Source organism: Salvelinus alpinus, chromosome 26 (genome assembly GCF_045679555.1).
Source record: "Salvelinus alpinus chromosome 26, SLU_Salpinus.1, whole genome shotgun sequence".
Classification (NCBI taxonomy): Eukaryota; Metazoa; Chordata; class Actinopteri; order Salmoniformes; family Salmonidae; genus Salvelinus; species Salvelinus alpinus.
The window spans coordinates 8782208-8800823 of record NC_092111.1 but is presented as its reverse complement, the minus strand read 5'-3'; the positions used below and the strand labels follow the sequence as shown (position 1 = coordinate 8800823).

General features: G+C 43.0%; 2 protein-coding genes and 1 long non-coding RNA gene across 5 annotated transcripts in view; 1 reads left to right on the top strand and 2 right to left on the bottom strand.

Annotated features, from left to right (window-relative positions):
• The window catches only part of LOC139554585 (CCR4-NOT transcription complex subunit 3-like), a 16810-nt gene extending 13801 nt beyond the window's left edge, over window positions 1-3009 (bottom strand). For 2 of the 3 annotated variants that reach the window (XM_071367504.1, XM_071367506.1), the window contains exon 1: window positions 2851-3009. The gene's annotated coding sequence lies outside the window, so the exon portion shown is untranslated. Of the gene's footprint in view, window positions 1-1337; window positions 1513-2850 lie in introns of all 3 variants that reach the window. The other variant, XM_071367505.1, reaches the window with a different exon arrangement.
• LOC139554587 (uncharacterized) overlaps window positions 1-7804 on the top strand; it is a 12644-nt gene extending 4840 nt beyond the window's left edge. Inside the window, exon 3 of the long non-coding RNA XR_011670863.1 lies at window positions 6885-7804. This is a non-coding gene — a long non-coding RNA (uncharacterized lncRNA). The remainder of the gene's footprint in view (window positions 1-6884) is intronic.
• LOC139554586 (splicing factor U2AF 65 kDa subunit-like) lies at window positions 4052-18616 on the bottom strand. Its single transcript, XM_071367511.1, has 12 exons — window positions 18437-18616; window positions 17617-17752; window positions 17443-17481; window positions 16888-16994; window positions 11024-11178; window positions 10672-10788; window positions 10355-10493; window positions 10173-10252; window positions 9900-10022; window positions 8132-8218; window positions 7404-7655; window positions 4052-7021 (listed from the first exon to the last, which is right to left on the bottom strand). The coding sequence occupies exons 1-12, from the start codon at window positions 18483-18485 to the stop codon at window positions 6887-6889; spliced, it is 1419 nt and encodes a 472-aa protein (XP_071223612.1). The 5' UTR covers window positions 18486-18616; the 3' UTR covers window positions 4052-6886.

Below are 18616 nucleotides of genomic sequence, written 5' to 3'. Positions count from 1 at the left end.
CAGCGAAGTTCAGTGAAGTTAGCAGTGTGAAATCCTGGGTCGTATTCGTTAGGGCACAGGCACACCACAGTAAAACGTTTAGAAATTAAAACGAGCGTTTGTTATTGGACAAGTTCAGGTAGACCCCTGCCTGTTTCAGTCCGCTTTCTACCGTTTGCTGCCTAATGAATACGACCCAGCTTTCCACCTGGGGAGAATGTTTCTCACATCTCAATGTGATGAAGATGTATAGTGAGAGCATGCACGGCGCAGGTACATGGTTTTCACATTAGGCTACCGCTTCAAAATGGCCAGCATGCAGAACAAAGTTTTGATAACTCAGATTAATTTCTAATGGTACAGCATTCGACTTTCAACTCAAGTTAAATACATTAAAAAGCATTTTGAATGAGACACTCTCTGATGTACACCCTGGGGGCATCACCATTACATTGTATCAAAGTGTCTAGTTATTAAGGATTAGTAGATCGACCATAGTTGACAGTCTGACTTGTTGACATCTTACACAGTCATCTCCTGGTTGAATGGTGCATGCAATTGGGTTTAGACATGGGTCCTTTAACAAGGCATTTCTGACCATTCCAAGAAAGGGAACATTACTTTTCAAGGGGGGCCTCACAGAAATATATACTGAACAAAAATATAAAATGCAACATGTGAAGTGTTGGTCCCATATTTCATGAGCTGAAATAAAAGACCTCATAAATGTTCCATTCGCACAAAAATATTATTTCTCTCAAATGTCAGGTGAATGCACAAATGTGTTGACATCCCTGTTAGTGAGCATTTCTCATTGCCAAGATAATCCATCCACCTGAGAGTTGTGGCATATCAAGAAGCTGATTAAACAGCATGATCATTACACAGGTGCACCTTGTGCTGGGGACAATAAAAGGCCACTCTAAAATGTGCAGTTTTGTCACACAACACAATGCCACAGATGTCCCAAGTTTTGAGGGAGTGCACAATTGGCATGCTGACTGCAGGAATGTAAACCAGAGCTGTTGCCAGATAATTGAATGTTCATTTCTCTACCATAAGCCACCTCCAACGTCATTTTAGAGAATTTGGCAGTACGTCCAAACGACCTCACAACCGCAGACCACGTGTAACCACGCCAGCCCAGGACCTCCACATCCGGCTTCTTCACCTGCGGTACGGTCTGAGACCAGCCACTCAGACAACTGATGAAACTGTGGGTTTGCACAACTGAAGAATTTCTGTACAAACTTTCAGAACCTGTCAGGGAAGCTCATCTGCGTGCTCGTCATCCTCACCAGGGTCTTGACCTGACTGCAGTTTGGCGTCATAACAGACTTCAATGGGCAAATGCTCACCTTCGATGGCCACTGGCACGCTGGAGAAGTGTGCTCTTCACGGATGAATCCCGGTTTCAACTGTACTTGGCAGACAGCGTGTATGGTGTCGTGTGGGCGAGCAGTTTGCTGATGTCAACGTTTTGAACAGAGTGCCCCATGGTGGAGGTGGGGTTATGGTATGGGCAGGCATAAGCTACGGACAACAAACACAATTGCATTTTATCGATGGCAATTTGAATGCACAGAGATATACCGTGATGAGATCCTACGGCCCATTGTTGTGCCATTCATCTGCCGCCATCACCTCATGTTTCAGCATGATAATGCACAGCCCCATGTAGCAAGGATATGTACACAATTCCTGGAAGCTGAAAATGTCCCAGTACTTCCATGGCCTGCATAATCACCAGACATGTCACCCATTGAGCATGTTTAGGATGTTCTGGATCAACATATGACAGCGTGTTCCAGTTCCCCCAATATCCAACAAGAAGTGGGATAACGTTCCACAGGCCACTATCAACAGCCTGATCAACTCTATCCGAAGGAGATGTGTCTCTCTGCATGAGACATGGTGGTGACACCAGATACTGACTAGTTTTGTGATTGATGCCCCTACCTTTTTATTTTAAGGTATGTGACCAAAAGATGCATATCTGTATTCCCAGTAATGTGAAATCCATTGATTAGGGCCTAATGAATTGATTTCAATAGACGGATTTCCTTGAAATTGTTGCATGTTGCGTTTATATTTTTGTTCAGTGTATGTTTTTTTAGTGTACAGTACAAGACTCGTTTTGAATGTGTCTGTCAATCAATACCATAACACAAGAGTAAATATCACAAGGGGCAGTAGATTGCAGCTAACCGATTTAGCTAGCCTAGCTACATGAATTGTAGCCACTGAGTGGCGTCTGGATACTTTGACATTCAGACAGTGCACGTGAGTTCAAAAATGTAATGGGCGAGGCAGGTTACTTTGCTGAGCATCACTTGCTACTTTTTTTGCGACAATGTTAAACGTTCCCGCAGCTCGGCGCAACCACAGTTCGAAAAGGCAATTTTACCATCACTTCAGCCAGTGAGTTGAGGGAGTATTTGAAGTACATTCGTCAAAATGTTACCCACACTAGACTTTCTTAACAGATCTAGCAATTGAGCTAGGCTAGTCTCCACATCTGGCTTGGGGGCAACGATCGCTTATTTAAAAACGTGAGCATTAAAGAAACACATGTTTACAAGCAACAGATTACTTTATAAGCTGTTTCTATTTGTTAGAGATAAGCAAACAAGTAGACCACTTCAACACATGAGTAACAAGAACTTGTCGGCTACAAAATTGCCGTGCATTATTGCAAAACTTGAATTTCATTGGAAAACATATCAGCCGAACCCATGTCAATTTGGCTCTGTAGCGGATATGATAGCCAGCTAGTGGATAACCACCGGCTAAGCTATTAGTGTAAAACAAATTGGAAGGGAGAAGAAAATGGCACATAACTAGTTCTGTTTTAGTGTACGATTCATTTACCTGGATTTTCCGATTAAGCTTTTCTTTTATTAGTTGACCCCACTCTTTTAAATCGTATTTTCCCAAGTCCTCACGCTATTTTTCTAAATTGTATTAATTATTTTCGCCAAACAATCACTCCGCACATCCAAGATGGCTACCAGGAACACCTCCTCCGCTGTTGCCCTGATGGACTGGAGGCCCGCCTCCCTTGCAAGCGATTGGATCTTCATCCGCATTTTTGCCTTCCACTGGCTAGACTGTCTGTCCGTCTAGTGGGACAGATTTACTACTTCCGCACAGGTCGCACTATGATTGGTTAACTTTGAAAGGTGAAAGGTAAACATGAGTTCTCAAACCTCGCCCCCCTTATGTTTTGATCCCTGTCACTAACCAGTAACACTGACCAGCAAATGACAAGAAAACATGATAATAAACTGAGCCTACAGAAAATCTATTGATAATGTGAGCTGTAATAGTCCAAGTGTAGACTGCCATGTAGATTATTAATTACAGTGCAATATGAAATCATTCAATGCTGTCTTTCATTAATCAAATGGCCTACATGACTAAAATAAAAGATGTTGCCATCAGTCTAAAGCATTATTACAATATATACTTTTCAAAACTCACTGAATAGAACGCTGGGCTGGCATTTTCTTTTTTTCCAACCCCACTGGGAGGCACTGGGAAATTAAAGACAGATTCAAGCCTTTGCCCATTTGGGAACACTTGACAGCAATTCAGCAGTAACTTTAGCTTGGAGATTACATGAATCTAGATTTTATTTATATATATTTTTTACCTTTATTTAACTAGGCAAGTCAGTTAAGAACAAATTCTTATTTACAATGACGTCCAAACCCGGACGATGCTGGGCCAAATGTGCGCCGCCCTATGTGACTCCCAATCACGGCCGGATGTGATACAGCCTGGATTTGAACCAGGGACTGTAGTGACGCCTCTTGCACTGAGATGCAGTGCCTTAGACCGCTGCGCCACTCTGGAGCCTCATTGATACACATTGGTTTTATATGGAGTCTCTGGACACTGTTCTATCACACCTTTTGATCCCCTTTTCCATTCACCATAAAAAATATTCCAATATTCCTTCTTGGAGCAGAACCTAAATAGTTGGCTCTATAAAATACCAAGGACGAGCCACACGCACACTAAAATTCTGATTCAATATCCTGTAGACATTAAACAGATCAGACAGGCATCAGAGTACATTAAATCTGTTTTAATGTGATCACTCAGACCTTCTGTAAATAAAAAAATACAACCTTACAATGTTGAGGGAAGTGACGGAGTGCAAAAATTCCCACCTGCTAACCTGATGACAGTATAAGGACAGAGACAAATACATTTTCTTACATAATCTTTCAACCTGTTTAGGAAAACAACAAACAGTCTTAGATGTGGAAATGGTTCGGTAATGCAAATCATCGAAAGATCCTCAGGAGACTACCAGCATTTGGAGCGCAAAACCTGTCAAAAGAAATATCCATTATGTAATTCGAAGCAGCGGAAGGTCTTGGAGGAGGGGATGGGAATAGAAAGTAAAACAATGTCAGACAGGTTCCTCCAAGTGTGGTGCTTGTAGTATAGACAATGAAAACGATTAAATAGGGAAGAGGAGTGGAAGTGGAAGAAAGGGGTATGTAATTGATTCATATTGTTTCATAGGGCCTACCCACACCTACAAATTATCTACATTATCTTCACTTTGATATTGTCTCGCCTGTCATAAACCTGAATTCATGTCACCCATCAGAAAGTCTCACAAGTGCAGATCCACATGCCTCTTTGGGTCCTAAAGAGATCTCATTTTGAGGCAAAGCCATGATAGCTCAACTGGGGTAAATAGGAACTTACAATTGAAACATATAAAAACATAATACAAAAATACATCAGATATGATTTTACAGTGAAATAATAAATAACATTACCTAGTGATTGTAAGTCAATGTCAATAATGTTTTACAAAACCAACCAAGGGTCGAGGCAGGGCAGTGATAACTCTGAAAAAGGCTTTTAGCTGTATAGCAGATTTTCTAAGGAGAGAGAGAGAGGGAAGCTGTGGGCGGGGAGAGTTCAGGGTCATGTTCATTAGACACCAAACTGAAGAAAACAGAGAGATCTGAACTATATGAACTTTTCCAATAAGAAATACACATTTGTTTTCTGTTGCAAAACGTTTTGCTACGGTGTGCCCTAATGAACACAACCCAGCTGTATCAATTTCAGAGGCAGTCACAGTACCTCTGATTGGGTGAGAGCCTTCTATTACAGAATCTGGCCTGGTTCATCAGGTACTTCCTGTTAATATACTATATTGTTTCTTGTGGAATGGGGGTTGCCCACTGAGAATTGGTGCCAGAGCCACAAAGTCAAAACATTACATAATTTTCAGACATTTTGTTATCAAAAGAGGGTGGTGATGATAAGTTAAATGTAGACGCACACACTTACAGTATTTGCGTGTCCCCTCAGACATGAGTCAGACTTCACGATAAGTGGCGTTGATGTTCTGAAAATTGTATATATATATATTTAAAAGTATGTGGACACCCCTTCAAATTTGTGGATTTGGCTATTTCAGCCACACTAGTTGCTGACAAGTTTATAAAATCAAGCACACCGCCATGCAATCTCCATAGACAAACATTGGCAGAAGAATGGCCTTACTGAAGAGCTCAGTGACTTTCAATGGGGCACCATCATAGTGATGCCACCTTTCCAACAAGTCAGTTAATAAAATTTCTGCCCTGCTAGAGGTGCCCCGGTCAACTGTAAGTGCTGTTATTGTGAAGTGGAAACGTCTAGGAGCAACAACTGCTCACCCCCGAAGTGGTAGGCCACACAAGCTGACAGAATGGTACCGCCAGAGTGCTGAATCGTGTAGCGCGTAAAGATCGTCTGTCCTCGGTTGCAACACTCACTACCGAGTTCCAAACTGCCTCTGGAAGCAACGTCAGAACAAGAACTGTTTGTCGGGAGCTTCATGAAATGGGTTTCCATGGCTGAGCAGTCACACACAAGCCTAAGATCACCATGCACAATGCCAAGCGTCGGCTGGAGTGGTGTAAAGATCGCCACCATTGGACTCTGGAGCAGTGGAAAGGCGTTCTCTGGAGTGATGAATCACGCTTCACCATCTGGCAGTCCGACGGACAAATCTGGGTTTGGTGGATGCCCGGAGAACTCTACCTGCCCAATGCATAATGCAAACTGCAAAGTTAGGTGGAGGAGGAATAATGATCTGGGGCTGTTTTTCATGGTTCAGGTTAGACCCCTGAGTTCCAGTGAAGGTAAATCTTAACGCTACAGCATACAATGATATTCAAAACGATTCTGTGCTTCCAACTTTGTGGCAACAGTTTGGGGAAGGCCTTTTTCTGTTTCAGCATGACAATGCCCCTATGCACAAAGCAAGGTCCATACAGAAATGGTTTGTCGAGATCTGTGTGGAAGAACTTGACTGGCCTGCACAGAACCCTGACCTCAACCCCATTGAACCTTTGAGATTAATTGAAATGCCGACTGCGAGCCAGGCCTAATCGCCCAACATCAGTGCCTTGACCTCACTAATGCTCTTGGGGCAAGTCCCCGCAGCAATGTTCCAACAAATAGTGGAAAGCCTTCACAGAAGAGTGGAGGTTGTTATTGCAGCAAAGGGGGGGAACAACTCCATATTGATGCCCATGATTTTGGAATGAGATGTTCGATGAGCAGGTGTTCACATACTTTTGGTCATTTGGTGTAACAATAAACAACTGGTACCTGAGGCTCAGGCATGGACAAATAAAATGGTTAAAATCATGATTGAACTTGATTCATTGAATGAAATCATACAATTATAAGCGACGAGGACAAAAGTAATACTTCAACCAATTCTGCTGATTTTACAGTAATAAGTGGCCTTAAATGAACTTTCTACGCCTCCTCTTTTAAAAAAGTGCAAAAAGTTGAGTGTTGTGATGGTCATAAATATTCATATCATTACATAAATAACATGAAACTCTGCTTCTCTCCCTCTCTCTGGTTCTCAGGTCTACCAGAAGTCTCGGCGGTGGTAGGCGTCTGGGTCACAGTACTTGGTCACCACCATCCTGTTGGCAAACTTCCTGCCTGTCAGTGCCTGCATGGCCTTCTGGGAGTCAAACAGGGTCATGAACTCCACAAAGATCTGAGGGAGGGAGAGACAGGGAAATAAAGAAAGGATAGGAAAGTGGGTGTATGGCCATTCTGTTTGGAACCAGACAACCATGTTAAATGTAATTCTACAGCAATCAACTATGATACATGTTTACACATACACACACAAAGGGATTATTGCATTGGAAACTATTACCACAAGCCTAGGCAAGAGTGATAAGTTATGAATTGCTATGCTTGTTTGATGGGAGGCGAAAGACAAATTTCCCCAAGGAGATTCAATAATTTCACCTGAACTGAACAAATTCACTTTGAAACAACAACACAAACTCTCCTCAAAACACTGCAACAAACACCCCATGCCCTATCCCATCCTAATACCCAGGTACCCCTATTCCCCTCCCCCTCCTCACCTTCCCAGTGCCTGGGACCTCCAGGCCATCCAAAGGCCGGGGGATCTCGATGCTCTTCACCTGGCCGTACTTGCTGCACTCACCGCGGACGTCCTCCACGATCTCCTCGTACTCCTCGTCATCCAGCAGCTCCTCCACAGCCACCATGTTCATCAGGCAGAGCACCTCAGTGGGCAGGCCACCCAGCAAAGCCATGGAGGTGGGCATCAGGCCTGGCACTTGGAGGATCACCGGGGTCTGGTTCATACCTATCTGGTGAGGGGAGGGGTGGGGAGAGGTGTTGGTTATTGGGAAGGTTGAAAGAACATGAGATACTTTTAGAAAACGTTTTAGAATGTTTATGGTGTAAAAACACAGAAGGAAATGAAAGAAAAATAAATAAAAATAAATAAATAATGAAACAGTTATTATTCAATTGCCAACTTGTTTTTGTAATAATACTGTCTACTTTGCAGTGGTGCATACGCTTAGTTAATTCCTTAATCAGCTCTGGATTGTCCTGATTAAGTTATGAAACAGCTTGATGTTTTAGGTCAGCAGAGGTGGATCGAAGAAGGCTTGTGTTCAGTAAGGCACAAAACGGGAGAGAACATTTGAAACAGAGGGGATAGTTAGGTCCTAACTTACCCCAAAATATCACACATTTTTTCCCCATCTCTGTCTTATATTGAACACCATCCATTTGTAAAGTGTGCCTCTCTCTGTAGTCTATCATCTCTGGTACTCACCAGAGCTGCGTTCTTGGCCCCAACACTGGCTCTCTGGACCAGGAGCTTCTTGTCCCCCAGCTGCATCCCATTCAACCCTGCAATGGCCTGAGTCAGCAAACAGAGTTAGAACAGTGATCAAATGTTTTTATTATTTTATTATTTGTAATAAAGGTACACAAAACAGGTACACATGGACAGAAAAACAAGTGACAGTGGCTGCTGTCATTCATGGCTATTATTGACATGGAAATATCTGTAGGACTGTAGGCATGCATGGGGCGAGTGAAAGAAAGACATTTGCTCTTTCATCAACGTTATGGCTCTGTAAAAAGACTGCTATCTAACTTTGGGTTCGGGAAGTCCTGTGGGTGGGGGGTGGGATGGTCATTTGGTGACCATCCCAAAGACCGAACAAGACAAACAGTTCCCATCCCATCCCACCCCCCACCCACAGGACTTCCCGAACGCAAAGTTAGATAGCAGTCTTTTTACAGAGCCATAACGTTGATGAAAGAGCAAATGTGTTTCTTTCACTCGCCCCATGCATGCCTACAGTCCTACAGATATTTCCATGTCAATAATAGCCATGAATGACAGCAGCCACTGTTGTCTGTTTAAAGAATGAGGAGGCTGCCAACGTGAGGCTCATTTTTTGGGCTGCTGTTGATCCAGCCAGCCAAATACATTGCTGTTTGACAGATAGGTCTAGTGTCATCATTTAACAATAAAATAGTGAACATGGTACATTTCTACTCATTATGTCAGAAAGACAGGATGAAACACAACTCCGGAAATGTTAAACCACTGGGCACTCCCAAACCATATGAAACAATTTGCCAGGAGCCCCCGGAGGGCACATTGAGCAATTTGGGGTTTGTCTAGCTTTCATCTTAAATAGTTTGCATGGTGTACAGTAAGTTCTATGGGCAAAATTGTAATGTATAATTTGGTGGTTGGGGTCTCTTGATGAAATCGACATGTTGGACCAAACTCTAGTCCAATTAGTCACAGTACTACATATGAAAAGGTCTTTCTTCCATGATGCTAGGGAAGGGATTGGTTTGTGAGTCATTTTAAGTAGCAGAGAATGTCATTTAGAGACCAGTCCCTGTGTACTAATATGATTCAATCATTTGTGAATAGGGTGGACAGACCATTCTTGCCTCCAAAAGGAACATATGCACGCAAAGCAGAACGGAGTTGTAAGTAAACGAAAAAGAATGTACCAGGTAAGTTAAATTGCTTCTGGAGGTCTTGAAATGCTGGCTATAAATCTGGGAATGTACGATATGACAGGGAGTACCCCCTCCAGGTTTCCTTTATCTGGGGGGGACTGGAACTGTCAGCTGGGTAGTGATAAACTATGGTCAGAATTCTAGAGAAGAAGATAGCTCTCCTAATGTTAGTGTGCATGTGCGTGCGTAGGTTAGAAGAATGTTATAAAAGGAATATCTTTGTATGGGAATGGGAGAGCTCTCGTGAATAGATTTTGATTTGACTAATTGTGAGCTGGGAATTCTGTCTGTTTCATTTCAACCAGAACTTTACACACTCTGGGTTGCAGACCGATTAGAATAATAAAAAATGATAGACATTGATAATAAAATTCTATATCAGATTTGCTTTCACTTGGCCAGGTATAGCAGATCAGTGCAGATGAAAGAAGAAACGCCGGGTAGTCACTTTGGACTATTGACATGCAGCCCAAGAGTCTATGACCTTATGTTAACCTCAAGTCTACAACAAGATTGCACACAGCAATACAGGTACAATATCTGACACTGACTTGGTCATTCAAACTGACGTCCACATATTCACAGAAGGCGTAGCCCTTGGAGAGGCCCGTGGTGCTGTCTTTGACCAGGTTGAAGGCCTTCAGAGGGCCAAAGGAGACCAATAGCTCTTTTACCTAGGGTACGAAGGCAGGGTGTGAAGACAGGAAAACAGATTGCTCTATCAAGTAACATTGTTGGAACTGAATCAAATTCTTCTCAACCTTAAATAAAACAGTAGCATAACATTTATTGATCATGCCAGAGACTTAGAAAGAAGGTCTGACCTGATCATCATTGAGATAATTTGGCAAGCCACCGATGAAGAGTTTGTGGGCTGAGTCTGGCACCACGGTCGAAACCACTCCTAATCCAAGCAACAGTGAGAAATAGGGTTAAGTACATTTGAATTGAAATCAGAGGATTCGACAGGGTCAACAAGCCGCGGATGTCCTATGGAAAGACCCACCTGGTACATAGACACTGGGGCTCTCACTCATGCCGGGAAGGGGCTGGTAGTCGTGAGGCCGTCTGATCTTCAGGCTCTGACCCTGGAAGATGATGCCGTCAAAGGCCATGGCCTGGGTCGTCTCGTCCACCGAGCGGAACTGGAAGAGGAACAGGTAGAGAGAAGGTCAACATTATGACGTGCTATTGCAGAAGAATGCAGAAGTCAACAAAACTTCACAACTGTTACAGGGCAATGCAAGTTAGCTAATAACTGCCGTCCATGATCTATTTCATGCTATTTTGTTTTTATATTAAATACATTTTAGTTGAGCACACCTCGAGGAAGGCAAAGTTCTTGTCCTGGTTTATCTGCACAGCTAGAACAGGGTTGCCAGGGGCCTGGGTAAGACCGCCGAGGAGCATCTGGGCATTGAAGAAATCCATCACAGCCTCCTATTGACACAACATGGACGATCACACCAAAGAGTCACTTACTATACATTTTGCAGTGGGGAAGGCAGATGTAGAAGGCTCTCGACCAGGCTGATGCTATGACACAGTAGCGATGATGAAATGCAGAGTTTTACTACCCATATCTCATAGGGTTGTGGCGTTAGTCTTTAACTGTATTTTAGGCCTTATGTACAACACAGTAGTGTGGAATGGGTAGCAGTTCTCTATTACCTACCTCTGTGATTCCGAAAGGTATGTTGCCAACGTAGAGCCTCCTGGCCTGCCTGGTCATTTGGCTGCCCACCACAGGTACAGAAGTGTGGGTGGAGGCCAGCCCCTCTGGAGTTATCTTGGTGGGCAGTAGGGCTGTGGCTGGGATCTGGCCAGCAGCTGAGAAAGGAACATGGACTCAAGTTAGATATGACTCCCAACGGAGAAGAAATACGGAACACCTGCTCTTTCCATGACGTAGACTGATCAGGTGACTCCAGGGTGAAAGCTATGAGGTATGAGGAGACAGGTTAAAGAAGGATTTTTAAGCCTTGAGACATGGATTGTGTATGTGTGCCATTTAGAGGGTGAATGGCCAAGACAAAATATTTAAGTGCCTTTGAACGGGGTATGGTAGTAGGTGCCAGGCGCACTGGTTTGTGTCAAGAACTGCAACGCTGGTGGGTTTTCATGCTCAACAGTTTCCCATGTGTATCAAGAATGGTCCACCATCCAAAGGACATCCAGCCAACTTGACACAACTGTGGGCAAGGGCACAACTTTGGTTTTAGAAGTGGGGGGTGATATAACTTGCCGGGGGTTCTGAGGGTCCTCCTATTTTTGGGGGCATCTAAAGCTAATTTCCTGAATTTCTACACAATCTAAAATGACCCATGACCCTTCTAGCCATCTCTATTTAGAACATCAAAAAGTAAGAAAAAATGCCCACAAAATCAACAGTTTCCCATGTGTATCAATAATGGTCCACCATCCAAAGGACATCCAGCCAACTTGACACAACTGTGGGCACGGGCACAAGTTGTGACAAAACTGCACATTTTAGAGTGTATTTTTATTGGCCCCAGTACAAGGTTCACCTGTGTAATGATCATGCTGTTTAATCAGCTTCTTGATATGCCACACCTTTCAGGTGGATTATCTTGGAAAAGTTGAAATTCTCACTAACAGGGATGTAAACAAATGTGTGCACAACATTTTAGAGAAATACGCTTTTGGTGCGTATGGAACATTTCTGGGATCTTTTATTTCATGGGACGAACACTTTACATGTTGCATTTATATTTTTGTTCAATATAGATCAATGATAATTCAATAATCAATATTGTGTTGCATCTTTAACCAATAGCCTAACAAATTCTTACAAATAAAGTACAAAATACTTTTTATTAAGATATCCTCTATATCAAATTTCAGCCAGACCACCCAGCCAGCCCGAGTCGCCTGCACCCCCAACCCTCACCAGTCTAATCAATAACTCAACTCTCTCCCCAACACAACTTCCTTCCCATATTTTATGTCTCAAGGGAAAGGTTTGGAAATCAAACATTTAATAAAAACACACATACACCTCCTACACATTCACACAGAAACAGTACATCCCTCATATCATTCGTATCATAGGCCTAATAGTACTGTAGAGCTATTTTTACTTGCACACAATAAAGCTGGGTTACCCCGTCCTGCCCCTAGGGGTCCATGGCCCTGCAGCGCCTCAACCCAACACACCCCACTCAGCTTTAGGATCTTAGTGAAACATCCATTACTGGTTTCAGGTGTGTTAGGCCAAGGCCAGAGTGACAACCAACACTACGGCAGACCCCCAGGGCCAGGACTGAGCAGCCCAGAAGCTAGGGATTGACGAAATAGGTTTTCAATAGACTCCTTTTGTTGTACAGTATTCCATAAGGAATCCAGACCTTATGAAAGTTGCACAGTATACCCTTAATCTTGACATAAATCAAATCTAGTGATGCATAACGCCCAATGTGACATTATTGGCGGATAACCAACCTTCCAATTAATGGCAATGCATGTCTTAGCCTCTATAAATGCTAGGTTACAGTTTCGCCTGATAACAGTCTCCAGTATCAACATTTATAAGCAAACAAATACAGAGAGAATCAGTAGACATGCTGGGATAAAAGAACATACTCTTTGACAGAATTCAGCCAGCCTACACAAGAGCATGACATATGCAAATATGTCCCCTTTTGCTTCCAGAGGCAGTTTGGAATTCGGTAGTGAGTGATGCAACCCAGGACAGACGATTTTTACGCGCTTCATAAAAAAAAAATATATACAGTATATACCTTATTTACATAAGTATTCAGACCCTTTGCTATGAGTCTCGAATTTGAGCTCAGGTGCATCCTGTTTCCATTGATCATCCTTGAGATGTTTCTACAACTTAATTGTGGTAAATTCTATTGATTGGACATGATTTGGAAAGGCACACAACTGTCTATATAAGGTCCCACAGTTGACAGTGCATATCAGAGCAAAAACCAAGCCATGAGGTCGAAGGAAGTGTCCATAGAGCTCCGAGACAGGATTGTGTCGAGGCACAGATCTGGGGAAGGCTACCAAAGCATTTCTGCAGCATTGAAGGTCCCCAAGAACACAGTGGCCTCCATCATTCTTAAATGGAAGAAGTTTGGAACCACCAAGACTCTTCCTAGAGCTGGCCGCCCATCCAAACTGAGCAATCGGCGGAGAAGGGCCTTGGTCAGGGCAGTGACCAGGAACCCGATGGTCACTCTGACAAAGCTCCAGAGATCCTCTGTGGAGATGGGAGAACCTTCCAGAAGGACAACCATCTCTGCAGCACTCCACCAATTAGGCTTTTATGGTAGAGTGGCCAGATGGAAGCCACTCCTGGGTAAAAGGCACATGACAGCCTGTTTGGAATTTGCCAAAAGGCACCTAAAGGACTCTCAGACCATGAGAAACAAGATTGTCTGGTCTGATGAAACTAAGATTGAACTCTTTTACCTGAATGCCAAGCGTCACGTCTGGAGGAAACCAGGCACCACTCATCACCTGTCCAATACCATCCCTACGGTGAAGCATGGTGGAGGCAGCATCATGCTGGGGGATGTTTTTCAGTGGCAGGGACTGGGAGGCTAGTCAGGGTTGAGGAAACTATGAACGGAGCAAAGTACAGAGAGATGCTTGATGAAAACCTGCTCCATAGCACTCAAGACCTCAGATTAGGGCGAAGGTTCACCTTCCAACATGACATAGACCCTAAGCACACAGCTAAGACAACACAGGCGTAGTTTCAGGACAAGTCTCTTAATGTCCTTGAGTGGCCCAGCCAGAGCCCAGACTTGAACCCCATCGAACATCTCTGGAGAGAATGGGAAAAACTCCCCAAATACAGGGGTGCCAAGCTTGTAGCGTCATACCCAAGAAGACTCAAGGCTGTAATCGCTGACAAAGGTGCTCCAACAAAGTACTGAGTAAAGGGTCTGAATACTTATGTAAATGTGATATATTATTCTGTGTAGATAAAACATCTAACACATTGTGATCTCTACAGCGCTGTTGGCTGGCCGTCATTATCAGGCCCTGACCTTAGAGAGACGTTTTATTTCTCTATTTGGTTAGGTCAGGGTGTGATTTGGGGTGGGCATTCTATGTTGTCTATTTCTTTGTTTTTGGCCGAGTATGGTTCCCAATCAGAGGCAGCTGTCTATCGTTGTCTCTGATTGGGAATCATAGCAGCCCTTTTTCCCACTTTCTGTTGTGGGATCTTGTTTTTTTTTAGTTGCTGGTTTAGCGCTACTATACTTTGCGTGTCGTTTATCTTTCTTGTTTTTTTGGTGTTCATTTAATAAATTCCAAATGTACGCCTACCACGCTGCACCTTGGTCTATTCCGACGACAGACGTGACAGTCATTGACCTTGCGTAGGCTTAAACACTGGTATACACTGAATTATAAGGCCATATTGGGTCAAATTCCATTTTCTCTCTTCTTTTTTAGTCAGGTCGGTAAATAAATATCAATTACGGTCCCATTCTCATTTGCTTCTAACAGTACCAAAAATTAGAACAGGTCATGGTAGAAATTGTTTTAGTTACTGAGCTCCGTGGTCCTGGAATTCTCTCCTGAACATTTTAAAATTTGATGATCTAGTTTCGTTTAATCAATTTTACAATTAACTAGCTGCTAGTAGTTCATTCATTTCAGTCGAGAGGGGATGAAACATTGGTTAACGTAACATGTCAGTTACACTACTAGTTCAGCATTTGGAATAAAAATAAACTAATTCTGTCAAACAGCAGTAACATTGCCAGCTAGATCAGTCAACTAAAGAGTAGCCAGTTTATGTTCTGCTTGCTTTTACAACTCTGAGAAAAAGCACAGACAGCAGCTGCCTCTGATCATCTCTCCCTTGCTGGTCCTATATGCCAGCCTTTCAGAAGCTTTGCCTTCACATAGCCTGTCTGCACGTTCTGTGGTGTCCGTGCGATCCTAAATCCAGCTGGCTGAAACCGGAAAACAGCCTACCTGACCGCTCTGAGGCGTCCACATGGTCCTAAAGCACACCGGAGCCACATTTTGTATCACAGTGTAATTATAAAACTGTTATTTCAGAATGTGTGTGGGGGGGAGGCGGGTCATGTCCCCGTCCCCAGTGAAAGTTCCTCCCCTGACTGTGGGGAAGCATTGGAGTCAACATGGGTCAGCATCCCTGTGGAATGCTTTCGACACCTTGTAGAGTCCATGCCCTGGCAAATTGAGGCTGTTCTGAGGGCATGGGGGGTGCAACTCAATATTAGGAATCTGTTCTTAATGTTTTGTATGACTATGTATGACTATATATTTATGTACAGCACCAGTCAAAAGTTTGGACACACTTACTCATTCAAGGGTTTTTCTTTATTTTTACTATTTTCTACATTGTAGAATAATAGTGAAGACATCAAAACTATGACATAACACATATGGAATCATGTAGTAACCAAAAAAGGGTTAAACACATCAAAATATATTTTATATTTGAGATTCTTCAAAGTAGCCACCCTTTGCCTTGATGACAGCTTTGCACACTCTTGGCTTTCTCTCAACCAGCTTCATGAGGTAGTCACCTGGAATGCATTTCAATTAACAGGTGTGCTTTGAACAAAGTTATTTTGTGGCATTTCTTTCCTTCTTAATGCGTTTGAGCCAATCAGTTGTGTTGTGTCAAGATCTTTGAAAATTTCTTCAATTGCAGTCGCAAAAAAACATCAAGTTCTATGATGAAACTGGCTCTCATGAGGACCGCCACAGGAAAGGAAGACCCAGAGTTACCAGCCTCAGAAATTGCAGCCCAAATAAATGCTTTACAGAGTTCAAGTAACAGACACATGTCAACATCAACTGTTCAGAGGAGACTGTGTGAATCAGGCCTTCGTGGTCAAATTGCTGCAAAGAAACCACTACTAAAGGACACCAATAAGAAGAAGAGACCTGCTTGGGCCAAGAAACACAAGCAATGGACATTAGACAGGTGCAAATCTGTTATTTGGTCTGATGAGTTCAAATTTGGTGACGAGCCGTGTCTTTGTAAGATGTAGAGTAGGTGAACGGATGATCTCCACATGTGTGGTTCCCACCGTGAAGCATGGAGGAGGAGGTGTGATGGTGCTTTACTGGTGACACTATTGGTGATTCATTTAGAATTCAAGGCACACTTAACCAGCATGGCTACCACAGCATTCTGCAGGAATACGCCATCCCATCTGGTTAGCTCTTAGGCAAAGGGTGGCTACTTTGAAGAATATAAAATATAAAATACATTTTGATTTGTTTAACACTTTTTTGGTTACTACATGATTCCATATGTGTTGTTTCATAGTTTTGATGTCTTCGCTATTATTCTACAATGTAGAAAATAGTAAAAATAAAGAAAAACCCTTGAATGAGTAGGTGTGTCCAAACCTTTGACTTGTACTGTATATGTATGAAGTGAGAGAGGGACCGAGTTGAATACTTTCATACAATATCACATCAACAGCCTTTGCTTTTGAGCAGACATAATACGGACTGTGATGTGACACTATTATAGTGAGAGCTGACAAGTATTGCCAAACTGACCCTGCATAGCCTTGTACTGCAGGGGGGTGATATGTTCGAAGCCTGGTGCCGGAACATCCCAGTACTTCCTCACTTTCTTCTTCTCTCTGTGCAGAGCTGGAGAGCGACTGCAGGAGAGAAACAGTAGGGGACAGGACAGGAGAGATGGACATATAGCCAGGCAATGCAGAGACTGTGTGGATAGAGGACAATGAATAGCACAAAAGTATGGGAATCAAAGGGATATAAAAAATAAAACAAATTGGGGATGGATGGTTAAAACACATTCCTCTCAGAACTCTATCTTCCTGGCACCTACATGGTCACATCTGTATATGAATTAGACATCAGATATCGACCAAAATATAAGCACAGATTTCAAAGCAAGCCTCTAAGACAGTTACAGATCCAAGTCGTCTCCCCTTACCTTGACCTTGTATTAAGAAGCAATTCTAACGTTAGTACACACAACAACCACCAAGTACAGTACTTAACCAACAGATGGACAGCTGACTCATAATTAGCAGTTATACTTTGAAGGTGTCATGCAAGTCACTGTCCGCTGTATTACTGTACCTCACAACAGTCTCTTGGGATTGTTTTTGAGTCTGTGTGCTGAAATGAGAGTTAAAACATGGGTATTCCGTTTACTATTGCATAAAGGTGGGGAAAGAAATACTTGAAACAGGTCAATGGTCCACAAAGCAGACAACTATTCACAATTTCAAAAACTTGAACAGCGGTATCCACCTGCGCCTGTGTTGGTGGTCCTTGCTGTCGCTGCGGCTTGCCCTACTCTTCCTCCTTTCCCAGCTCCTCTTCTTCCTTTCTCGGCTGCGACTGCAGGACAGTGTGCGCCGTCCGTGCCGATTCTCCTTGTCCCGCTCTAAAAGGGGGAGGGAGGAAGAATAAGCGAGTAGGGCAGAGTCACTGACAAAGACACAGGATCCCTTAGTTGCAGCAGGAGAGAAAAGGCCTGTATGCACTGTATGCACAGTACCGGGGGAAAAAACTGTCATACGCTGCTACTCCTGTTATAGCTAACGTTAGAGGAGTTAAAAGGCAATTCAAAATTCACTCCATCAACATGCAGAGAAAGCACGATATGTAGGCATATCTGTAACACTATTCCCTTATTCTACATTGCATAAATGTATAGTTATGTGTCCTGGTACAGTACCCTTTAGATACGTTATCGGATAGTCAGCGTGCTGCAGTTAATAGCAGCACAAGTCAAAAAGTAATGGACAGGTCGCAATTAAAAAATGTGGCTCCCAAATAAAAAAATGTCACTAGTCAATCCTGCAGATGTAGCTAGCTATTCAGGTATGGATAGCGTGTCAAACAGTACCCGTTTGTTATACACTGCCAGCAGAGGTGCAAGCAAGCATGCAAGTCTCTTGTCATAATATTGTTTTGGTAAACACCTTATAGGCCTTGTGCAAACTAGTTAGCAGCAATGCAGTGACAGGGAGCTACCGGTATGATAGCTAGCTAAAATAATATATTGGAGCTACTGTAGATGGTCAAATTAACCATTACTGTAGGATGAATGTGCAGCAACACTCACCTTTCTTATTTTCAGTCAACAGCCTCTCGAATTCATCAAAATCCGACATTTTGGACCTAGATTTAATGACTTGATCTTGTTAGTTTAGCTACCAAGGCTACAAATAAACATCTGTTTGAATCAAGACCGGACACAAGGAATTAGGATGCCCTCTGTCGGCATGGAATAACGCTAATCTAG